General features: G+C 33.8%; 1 protein-coding gene across 6 annotated transcripts in view; it reads right to left on the reverse strand.

The window, feature by feature from the left end:
* Positions 1–12815, reverse strand: part of IMMP2L (inner mitochondrial membrane peptidase subunit 2) — a 945432-nt gene that overhangs the window by 214873 nt on the left and 717744 nt on the right. For all 6 annotated transcript variants that reach the window (XM_063667728.1, XM_054495032.2, XM_054495035.2 and 3 more), the window contains one exon: positions 30–132. In XM_063667728.1, coding sequence (XP_063523798.1) covers positions 30–132 — 103 coding nt within the window. The remainder of the gene's footprint in view (positions 1–29; positions 133–12815) is intronic.

Below are 12815 nucleotides of genomic sequence, written 5' to 3' on the forward strand. Positions count from 1 at the left end.
TATCAACAAGAAGATAAAAGATGACTTACCGGCCCAAAAGAATTACTGTCAAAACTGTGTCCATGATGATCACCTTCAACCCAGATGTGACCACGGGGGACTTTGACATACCGGTTTTTGTGTCCTATGGTTCTGGAAATAAACAGTGTAACCACTGAGATATGAGTAGAAAAGAGATCAAACTGCTGAGCATACAAACTCAGGAATGGCGAAAATATTATATAGATGTTACAGAAAGTTAACCATGAAGCTTCTCCATAATTTCATTTTTAAGGAAGATGTGGTTACAGCAATTTGAATCTATTCACAGTATTTTTTTCTTTTTATATTTCTATAGGTAAGAATTTCGTGCTTAGATAAAATGTATTGGCACTAAATATAATGTGTTATTTAATATAATTCACAATATTCTAAATATGTATTTATGAAATCCAGTAAGCCCTAACAAAATACAGATCTATTTTTTTTTAACATTTGCTTTTAAGTCAATATTCAGCTTTTCCAACTGATTCATGCACAACTACAGTCTTCATTTTTTTCGGTCAAACTTCTCAAACCAATAGACAACAGTTTTCATACCCTCTTAATACTCTAAATTTTAGCATAAGTAAGAAATAAAGGAAAGAACATAATCTGAATAACTTCTTGTTAGATAAAAACTATCAGTATCAGTTGAAAATTTTTAACCAGCACTAAAGTATTCCTAAAAATGAAAATTTTTTAACAATTGTGAAGACTAAAGATCGATGATACACATGTTGCAAAACATTCTATATTCTTAATGTTGGCAAGGAAATGGACTAAGAAAAGGCTATCACACAGTTTTTGTAGCAATGTACAATGGTATAATGTTTTTCCCTATATTTCCATTTTAGGCCAATTTTTGGTACATTTTTAAGATACTAAAATGTTTGTGCCTTTTGACTTAGTTATTCTACTTGTAGAAATCCATTTGAAAAATAAAATCAGAAATATAGACAAATTTATTCATTACAAGGGGTGTTCAAACAAGGCTTTTTATAGCAAAAAAAAAATTTACCTAAATATTCAACAACACAGAATTGGTTCAATAAATTATGCTACAACCAACTAAATGAAAGAGACAGGCTTACAATAAAATATTATCCTAATCCCACAATAAGAAGTTATTTTGGGGCAGAGACTGCTTTTTTTTTTTTCTTTTATCCCCTAAAAAGCTCAGGAAAACACCTGGCCTAAAGAAGCTTCTCAGTAAGTGTTGGCTGAATGAAGGAATGAATAAATATCACCTCCAAGGCAGCAGAGTTCAGCAACTGAGCTTGGCATACATACTGTTCTTTGAGGTGGTGTCCCTTTGAGACTATTTTTATTAGTTAGCAAGTTGTATATGTGCAGAATGATACATTAAAAAAACTAAACATAAATTGGTGCTACAGAAACTGAAACGATTCATTATCTAGGATGGTTTTTAATTTTCAAGATAATTTCAGTGTTGAATTACCTTACTTTAAATCAGTAAATCATTCATGCAAGGAAGCAATATTGTAGCTATTAGAAGCTCACAGTAAGTTAATGACTGCTGTTTATTTTTAATTACTATTGGGAAGAAAGTTTTCAGCTTTTTAAAGAAAAGTGAAAAACAAGTTGAACACATCTTACCATCATATACTCTGTAATATAAGTGTTCTTCAATTAAAATCAGTCAATTAGTTCCTGACATCACTACAGCTTTTATTATTAGATTGCTTCTAAGAACTAATATTCTACATGAAATGTTAATGACAACGAGAATATCCTTTTACTTAATTGTTGGCAAGGCATACTCTCCAAATCAGTCCAAACATTTGTTCACCTTATTAAGCTGGGTATTTTGGATAAATGCTCAGAAAGAAAACAATTACCAATTTTGTCTCTTCAAATAACCATTCAAGAATTACAAAGGAAAACCAGCATAAAATCATTTCTGCAGTGACATGGTGAGTTTTAAATCAAGCATATTCCAGAAACCAGAAGAGTGATATGAAACCAAGATTGAGTTTTAATGTCATATAAGCCAAGATACTTGTGAAAGAAAGCAACAGCATCATAAAAGACCAGTGACAGTTACACGTTTCCTTGCACTGACCGTCTTATCTGAAAAATTTAAATATAGCCTTTATCCTGTTATTTTCTAGCTGCTTACAGTGCTTTATTTTTCTTTTCTGAGCCTGCTAACACTTGATATACATTTATGGGTTTGTTTGTTTCTTTTTTATGTCCCTCCACTAGAATGCAGTCTTTGGAACTTTGCCTTATTTGTTCATAAGAGTATCCCCAGAGCCCAGAACAGACTACACAGAGTGCTCAGTAAACATTTGTTAAATGAATGACCAAATGAATGAATATTTGAAGAATAAAAAATACTGCCATAAAGGCAGAATAATAGAGTGGAAAGTACATAGGTTCTGGAAACAGACTAAACCAGTTTTAATTTTAATACTATTACTCACAAGTAATCTTTTGCAAGTTACTTAGAGTTTCTACCTCTATTTGCCCATCTTTAAAATGGGACAAGACATACCCTAACTCAGCAGTCCCCAACCTTTTTGGCAGTAGGGACTGATTTAATGGAAGACAATTTTTTCATGGACCAGGGTGGGTGGGGGAAGGTTCTGGCATGATTCAAGCACATTATATTTATTGTGCACTTTATTTCTATTATTATTACATTGTAATATATAATGAATCAATTATACAACTCACTATAATGTAGAATCAGTGGGAGTCCTGAGCTTGTTTTCTTGTAACTAGATGGTCCCCTCTGGGGGCGATGGGAGATAGTGACAGATCATCAGGTATAAGAGTGTCATAAGGAGCATGCAACCTAGATCCCTCACATGCGCAGTTCACAACAGGGTTCATGCTCCTGTGACACTTTAATGACACCACTGATTTGGCAGGAGGCGGGGCTCAGGCAGTAATGAGAGCAATGGGGAGTGGCTGTTAATACAGATGAAGCTTCCCTTGCTGCTCACCTCCTGCTGTGCCATCCAGTTCCTAATAGGCCACAGACCAGTACCAGTCTGTGGCCCAGGGATTAGGGACTCCTGCCCCAACTGGGCTGAAACGAAGGTTAGTAGTTAGATGAAAATATAATGGAAAGATTGTTATACAACATAGTCTCTGGAGCCAGCCTATCTTGGCTTTTGTATCTTACTTAACATTTTCAAGCTTACATGATCTGCACAAGTTGATGAAACTCTGTGTCAGTTTCCTCAGTTACATAACTGGGCAAGTAACAATACCTAACTCAAAAAGTTATTCTATAGATAAAAGTGGCATATATTAAACACTTGATAAGTGGATTCTCTTGTAGTTGAGACTTTTTAATTTAAGTAAAGCACTGAGTATAGTTCCGATGTATAGTCAGAACCCAATAAGTGGTAGTTATTATTGCTATTGTCTTCCTTTGTCCATTATTTTCTTGCATTTTATAAGTCAGAATGTGTTCAGCCTCTGCTATCTATTAGCATCAGTTTTTTAAAATTACCTGAACTACGCTTCAGTAATTTCCTCTCCCCATGGTTGCACTGTGACTATAGACTATTTTTAATGGTACAATCAATCTTCTTTTTCTTTTGCTCCTACGTCCTTCTGGGACACTCTAAAACTTACATGTAAAAACACTATTTGTGTTCTGCATATTCAAATATGCAGACAGTAGTAGGTGAAAGTACAATCTATTTGTGTTTTTACCTACTAGTCTCTTGTATATTTGAATATTGCTATGCTAATACAGAGTGGTTTCCTAGATACCAGACAGATTTGAAAGAACTCTTAGAGCTATAGAAGAACCCTGGTAAAATTCATGCTATATCCTAGTGCATATTCTGTTTCTTGGGTTTCAATCTAACTTTTTAAAGAATAATCCAAAGTAACTTTAAAAAATATGATGTTAAAATATTGGGCTGGTCCCTTTTAGGACTGCCAAAGAAATATAATACTCCTAATAGAATTTCTCTAGAGAAAGAATTTTAAATAGCTTTCTGCTCCTGAATTCACATAAAAGAAAGACAAGATAATCTTTTAGGTGATTTAACAGTTAAGTGAGGTGTCAGCCTACAAGGTTGTATGTATCTATGACTTGCAAATAATTTTGGTTTTGACAGTCAAAAATGAGCTCTGTATGGTACTCTAACTACCTGTCTAAAAGAAAAGGCATTTTTAGTACTATCTTTACCAAGACAAGTTACCTAGGTCTTATAAATGGAATAAAGAATCGTTACCTCCAATTTGATTTGACCTTGAAAACAATGTTTTTAAGTCTCTGAACCTTTTGAGTGTCATTGGGTGAATACAAAAGTATTGTCTAGGTAATTCTTGTTACCACAAGAAAGGAAGAATTTCTTATTAAAAGTATTTCCCAAATATATGTACACACACACACACACTCTTAAGTAGGTCATTTATATTAATAATTCATGATTGATTTAAGGTATTATTTCTTTATTTTTTAAATTATTCTCTTAGTTTTTCTCATTTTCCAAAGTAGTGGCTGCCCTGAGGATGTTTACCGCTCCCTGGATACTAGATCCATGGTTTTCATTGTCTTGAAGGACCAGAAGTCAGGGGCTCTGGATCCAGAAAGATTAGCAGTTAGAACTAGGTCTCTTTATCATTGTTAACAGATAGAACCAGAAAAAAAAAATCCACCATCAGGAAAGAAAAATGAAAGGAACACTTTCCTATGTAGTGTTGGCCTCTGAAAGAGAAAAAAACTCTCTCTTGAGAATCTACCTTCTGCTGTCAAGTGAAACTAAGGTTCAAATTCACACTACTTGGGTAGTCTGACAAAGTTAAGAATCAACTTTAATTGGCCCCAGGCATCTGGCAGAGAATAATCCCTCAAATGTGGTTTTCAGGTTTTCTATAGATAAATCCCAGCTGACAGGAACCCACAATCCAAAATTACAAATCTCATTTGGAAATACCCACCTTAGTGAGTCAGGACAAACAATAAGTAGCAAAATTAGACTCCCGCAAACTTCAAATACTTGATTTATGAATATACACGCTATATTTAAATATTTTTAAAAGTATAAAGGGAATTAAATACATGAGTAAGGAACAATATAATATTTTAAAGATAGACACTTGAAAAAGAACCAAATAGAAATTCCAAAAATTAAAATATATAACTAAATAAGTGGGTTAAAAAGCAAATTACTATGAGTTAAAGAAAGAAGTAATGAACTGGAGTAGAATTCAATACAGAGAACTAAAGAAATGGAAAATATTAGAGACATTAGAAAGATATGGGAAGCATTGTAAGAAAATGTAACATCGGTGTAATCAAAGTTCCAAAGAAAGAGAATCAAAAGAAACAAGGAAGAGATAATATTTGAAGAGATAGTGGTAGAGGATTTTCCAGAATTGATGAATGAATAAATGTGCTGGGCCTCAGAAATTGATATCCCAAGATATGGCACTTAGATGTGCTAAACTGAAGAAGCCTCAAGGTCTCTCTGACCTCCTTCCACCTCCTGTTTCTCAACCCATTGTCTCTCCTAAATAAAGCTCATGATGAAGCTGTTCCCTGACGTTCCCTTATCTCCCTGAAGTCCAGACTGGCTCAGAAGAAAATGGTTACCTCTGGTCCATTCCCTGAGTTTTCATTAACTGAACTCATATCGCAGGAAGAAAGTCTGAAGTCTCAACATACCTGAACAGACTGGTCACAAACCATCATCTGCTTTGTGGGTCCAACTTGTCTCAGGCCATTGTATGTTCAACCCCATTGAATTCCCATAAAAATAATCTATTACCACCCTAAAATTATCCACACTTCCCCATCTCTCTTCCCCCTAAAAAGAAGGGTATAAAATGGTCTGTACTCCATTGCGTGGTGTACTCGCTCTATGACCCAACCCTCCACTGCACTTTGTATGCCTTCGCTCCTATTAATCTGCCTTTTTTCAGTTACTTTTCAGTCAATTTTCAGAGGGCTAAAGGGAAGTTTTCCCTTGACCACTACAAATGCAGATTCTGGAATCAGTGCAAATAACAAGCAAAAATCAAACTATCATACGTTGTAATGAAATTGTAGAACACTGAAGTCTCACTACTCCCAACCTCAAATTCTGAAAAGCTTCCAGAGAAAAAACATGGACTACCTTAAAAAAAAAAAAAAAGAAAAGAAAATTAAATTGACAACAGAGTTCCCTTATTGGGGTATAATTTACATGACATAGAATTCAGCAATCTTAACTATACAACTCAATAAATTTAAAAATCAACAGTCACATAATCCCTATCTACATCAAGATATGAAACACTTGAGTTACCCAAAAATGTTTCTTCATGTCCCTCTGTGAGAAATCTGCCCCACCCTCATCCTTGGCTTCAGGCAACCACTGTTATGCTGCTTTCTGTCACTACAGTTTTACCTTTTCTAGAATTTTACATACAGGCATACCTTGAATACATTGTCGGTTGAGTTGCAGACCACCTCAATAAATAAATAAAGCAATATTGCAACAAAGAAAGTCACACAACTTTTTTGGTTTCCTAGTGCTTACAAATATTATGTTTACATTATACTGTAGTTTATTAAGTGTGCAATAACATTGTATCTAAAAATACATACCTTAATTTGAAAATATTTTCTTGCTAAAAAATGCTGACAGACACACAAAACAAGCATATTCTTTTGGGAAAATGGTGCCAATCGACTTCCTGGATGCAAGGTTGCCACAAACCTTACATTTATAAAAAATGTAATATCTACAAAGTACAATTAAAGGAAGCACAATAAAACAAGGTATGACTGTAAATGGGAACATACAGTACGTATTCTTTTATTTCTGGCTTCTTACTTTAATGCTTTTGAGATCAATTCACATTATTCAAACAAAAGTAGTTTGTTACTTTTTTTTAAAAAAGTATACTATTATATGAATGCACCAGAATTTATCAAACAATAGTTCATGAATACTTTAGCTGTTTCTAATTTTTGACTTTTTACACAAATAATTTCAAATTTTATTTAAGATTCAGGGGGTACATGTGCAGGTTTTTTACATGGGTACATTACATGATGCTGAGGTTTGAGATGTGAATGATCTCATTACCCAGATAGTGAGCACAGTACCTACCCCAAATTCCTGAATATGAACACTAAAGCATCTATGAACATTTCAGTATAAGTATGACACATTTTCATTTCTCTTCTATAAATGAAATGGTTGGCTCACATGGTAAGTGAATGTTTAAACTGTCAAACTGTGGCCAAATACCCTATTTTTAAAAGGAAAAAATGATTTTTTTTAAAATTTTTCTTTTCCCCCACCTCCTACTTAGTTCTTAATGAAGGCAAATATAGCCTTTACCTTCTTTCCACCAGGCATGGCAAACTTATCTATGAGTTTACTTAGAAGTCCCAGAGACCCTACCTTGAAGCAAACCAGGTGCCTCCAGAACTCTCTTCCACCAGGGGGTAGCCCCAATTTACAACCTGACTCTACCCACATTGGTGTCAAGCAGACCACCTGACAGGTAAGACATCTGAAGATCCTGTACCTCCTCACCCCCTCCCCACATGTCGTTCATGTCGAGCCCCCTTTAAAAGCCCCTGCCTTCTTGTCCTGAAGACTGAAGTGGTACTCTCAAGGCAGGAGCCTATAATACCTCCCCTCAGCTACCTCAGGAGTAAAGTTACTTTCTATCCGATCTCACTATTGTTAATTAGATACTGCAAGGGGTGAGGGATGGGACCTGCGTTTGGTTACAGAACTGTTTTCCAAAGCAGTGGGACTACCAATGTGTAAGAGTTTCCGTTGTTCCACATATCACCAGCACTTGATATTATCATTCTTTCCATTTTAGCCATTTTAGGGGCATAGAATGGTTTTAATTTACATTTTGCTAATGACTAATGATTTGAGCATCTTTTCATGTTGTCTGTCATTTGCATATCTTCCTTGGTGAATTATCTATTCAACTTTTAAAAATTAAATTCAGTGATTTGTCTTATTACTGAGTTGTAAGAATTCTTTATATAATCTGGATATAAATTTTGTATTAGATATGTTTTGTAAATATTTTCTCCTATTCTGTGTGCTTTTAAATTTTTCTTAACAGTTTTTTTCTACAAAGAATATACATTTTTAATTCTGATGAAGTCTATTTAAAACATTTTTCTTTTAAAATACATGTTTTTCATAAGAAATTATTGCTTAACCCAAAAATCACAAAGGTTTTTCTCTGTGTTTTCTTCTTCTGGTTTTATACTTTTAGGCTATTTATAATAATTTTTATGCAGTCTGAGGTATGGTTCAAATTTCAATTTTTTACATATGGTTATCCAATTTTTCCAGTACCATTTTTTGAAAAAACCATTCTTTCTCCCTTGACTTACCCTTGGCAACTTTGTTAAAATTAATTTACCCTATATATTAGTCTATTTTCATGCTGCTGATAAAGACACACCCAAGACTGGGCAATTTACAAAAGGAAGAGGTTTATTGGACTTACAGTTCCACGTGGCTCGGGAGGCCTCACAAACATGGAGGAAGGTGAAAGGCACGTCTCACATGGCAGCAGATAAGAGAAGAGAGCTTTTGCAGGGTAACTCCCATTTTTTAAAACCATCAGATCTCATGAGACTCATTTACTGTCACGAGAACAGCACAGGAAAGATCTGCCCCCATAATTCAATCACTTTCCACTGGGTTCCTCCCATGACACGTGGGAATTGTGGGAGTTGCAATTCAAGATGAGATTTGGGTGGGAACACAGCCAAACGATATCACCCTATATGGATGAGTCTTTTTCTAGACTCTATTTTGTTCCATTGATGTTTATACCAATACCATACTGCCATGATAATTGTGGCTTTATAGGTCTTGAAATCAGGTGCAATGAGCCCCCCAATTTTGTTATACTCCTTTCCAAACCCCTTTGGCTATTCCAAGTCCTCTGCATTTCCAAACAGATTTTAGAACCCCCTGTCCATGTCTATGCAAAGGAGCCTGCTGAGAGTTTGATTGGGATTGCACTGAATCTATAGAGCAATTTAGGTAGAAATGACATCTTAACAACACTGAGTGTTCTGATTAATGAACATAGCATATCTTTCCAATTTTAAAGGTCTTTGAAGATGTTTCTGTTCTGTTGTGAGACTGATAGCATAACAGTCTTGCACATATTTTCTTAAATTAATATCTAAGTATTTACTGTTTTAATGTTATTTTAAAAGATATTTTAAAATTGTAACTCTCAGTTTTTCACTGTACTACATAGCAATGCAGCAGATTTTTCTCTATTGGTCTTGTATCCTGCAGCCTTGCTAAACTCTCTTATTCTAGTTTTATTTTGTAGAGTTCTCAAAATTTTATGCAAACACAATCATGTTTTGCTGGGACTACAGGTGTGTGCCACCATGCCCCGCTAATTAAAAAAAATTTTTTAGAGATGCTGTCTTGCTATGTTGCCCAGGCTACTCTTGAACTCCTAGCCTCTAATCATCCTCCCACCTCAGCCTCCTGATTAGATGAGATTTGTGTGCAAAAGTAATTGAGGTTTTTGACATTTTAAAAAGTGATGACAAAAACCACAATTACTTTTGCATCAACCTAGTAAAATAGTGAAAATACTATTGTAATTATAGCATAATTACAGACACTATATAAGTTGACTGAATATAGAAAAGATAACTCCACACTGTAAAGAAAATATATTTAAAATTAGTTTTTGCTAAAATGATGATAGATTGCATAAAATGTTAAAGGTGTAGATACCATAATTAGTTTACCTATTGTTAAATTGGACTTTATCATGGATACAAATAGTGAATCATATCATTATTCTATGGATGACTTCTGGCAAACCAATTTAAATAAAATAGTGAACTTGTAAAGTATAATTTTATTTTTCAAAAAAAATCAATATTTAATATAATTGGTATTGTTGCATTTGTTTAGAAAATCTTCTCTGAAAATAATTTACTGGGTGTTTGCATCATCATCATTTAGTTTGTAGGTCTTTTCCATATGCTGGTATGCTAGTTATATAGGGAAAAATACATTTCAGTGCATTCTTCTTTTTTTTTTTTTTTTTTTAGAGACAAGGTCTCGCTTTGTTGCTTAGGCTAGAGTGCAGTGGCATGACCATAGCTCACTGCAGCTGTAGTCTCAAATTCCTGGGCTTGCAAAATTTTCCCACCTCAGCCTCCCAAGTTGCAAGGACTGCAGGCATGTGCCACCATGCCTCACTTTTATTTTTTATTTTTTTGTATTGACAGGGTCTCACTATGTTACCAAGGCTGGCATCCAACTCCTGGCCTCAAGTGATCCTCTTGCCAATTTTAAATAAAGAATCTGGAAGCTACACGTATAAAGTAGGATTGGGGAAAGCCTTTTTAAGTAAGCTTAAAAAGCAAAAGTTATGCTGTAAAATAACATGAAAATACCTGAGTATTTTGAAATTAAAAATTTTTGAAAGGCAAAATGTGCCATAAATACAGAAGTCAACAGATTAACAGTATCTATGGGGGGAAAATGTTGTACTGATGTTGCATATATAATGAAATTATTTTTTAAAAAGACAAACAATCCAATTGAAAATGGATAAAAGATACAAATAGGCAAGTGACAGATGAGACAGGAAAAACTGCTTAAATTCACTAGTAGTCAGGAAAATACAAATTAGAGTAAACATGACTTTATAGCCAACAGCTAAAACATATTACTGGCATAGGTATAGGAAACATGTACACTCACGTTGCTGGTAGAAATAGGAAGAGTTATAATCTTTTTGGAAGCAATCTGGCAGCATCCATAACATTTTAAAAATTCATTTGCCTTATGATCTAGCAATTCTACTCCTGGGATAGTGCCATAACATAACTATGTAAGGACACAGGTACAATAATGTTTTTCATAACACTGTTCAGAGTGGCAAAAAATCTGGATGCAAAGATAATACTTAAAACAGGATGGTTTAATAAATGATGGTATGTCCATACCATGGAATGCTATATAACCCATAAAAAGAACAAATTAGAGCCATCAATTAACTTCAGAGATTTTTCAAAAATTATCAAATAGAAAAGCAGAAAAGCACATGATATGATTTATCCTTTGTAAAAAGGAAAGGTTTAAAAGCCACTATATGCAAATGTGAATGTGAATATGGGAAGCATTACACTAGCATAAAGAAAATTATACTGAAGATACACAAGGGGTTGTTGACATGGGTGAAGGATGAAAGAACTCAATAAGAATAAAAGAAAGTAAAAAAGGGAAGAGCATAGACAAAAAAAAGGGAGAAACAATCATACAACACTTCCAAAGAAAGCATTATGATGTTACTATATTTATGCTTTTGTGTAAATCATATGTGGATTCATATAAAAAGTAATTACAATAGACATAAAATATTTTATATATACATATATAAATACAATATATAAAGATTTAAAGACCAATAATTGTGTCATAGCAGTGAAATAAGCAGAAATTTAAAAAGAAGAAAACAAACACTAATTTATTAAAGTTAGGAGTATTAATTAAGGGCAATACATCCAAGAATCCTCCCATTTGTTTTTTCCCTCTGAGACTGAATGCATCAGTAAATAAATGTTAGAGGGCAAGAATAGAGGATGAATCAAGTTCGTGGAAATATCCTTTATTTTGCCGTTGCTAAGGGACCTCAACTGGCTGCTCACTACGCTAAGGATTTCTCAAATGCTGGTTCTAACAGGATGCCTGTTAAAATAATCACTTTTGTTTAAGTAATATACTAAAATGTCTTCATACTTAGAAGTCTAAAAAGTTTGCTATTTATTGCATAGATTGGGGAGGCAAAAGAAAACACAAAAACAAAAACACAAACCCAAAAGCCAGAACAAATAAAACACATTCTCTCCTTCCCTGGAGACTGCTCCCCATCTGTGAATAATATTACGAGTGAAAGATTTAAGAGCTGGGGCACATACTGATGGGCTGAGTCTACACTGACTCTTCCTGTCATGTAATTCATAAAGAATCAGAAGGTACTCTCCAGCTAGAAAATCAGCTCTTTTTCCTGATTTTTTTTTTTTTTTAAATAAAGAACTTAGCAACCATTCTACACAGTCATTACAATAAAGTTTGTTATCCTCTTCTAGGTGGGAAGCTCAGGAAACCTGCCTTTGTGCTCCTATTTCAGAGTTAATAATATTTTTAACTTTTTAGGCCTTCGGGGCCACAAAGACAACTCTTTAATCAAGACATATGAACTGACTGATTTGCTTTCTTTTCCTTTCATCTTTATAGAGCTTGTAATTTTATTTTTTAATAATTTCTCTGTTAACTTAACTCATTATTTATTGCCTGCAATGATTATGAAACTATTTGATCTTCAGAGTATAGAATGATACAGTATCTTTTGAATGAACTTTGCATTTGGCTTTTTAACCCTCCTTTTTATGTTTTAATTATCTACTAATAACATTTCTATATACAAATACATTACAAGAACCCATTAGAATGTGGTTAAATTTGAATTGGAATCCTTCGTTTTACGTGACCAATGGTGTAAAATAATAGAGCTACCTTATCAAAGTCAGCAAAGATTAGTTTGCTATTATCACATATTTTTCTAACTGAATATTCCTTTATATGAATTATTCCAACAGTTTCATACGAACAGTAGTACTACAGAAAGAGAATACAATGACTTCTTAAAAGAATTGCCATACTACATTCCATATTTGACAGCTATAGATTATTCTTCATTAAATATAAATAAGAATAAAATAAGTTTTAAAGAGTATCAAATAAGGAATTCTTGCTAATTCAAGCCCAAATTGCTTCAGC

Source organism: Pongo pygmaeus, chromosome 6 (genome assembly GCF_028885625.2).
Source record: "Pongo pygmaeus isolate AG05252 chromosome 6, NHGRI_mPonPyg2-v2.0_pri, whole genome shotgun sequence".
Lineage (NCBI taxonomy): Eukaryota > Metazoa > Chordata > Mammalia > Primates > Hominidae > Pongo > Pongo pygmaeus.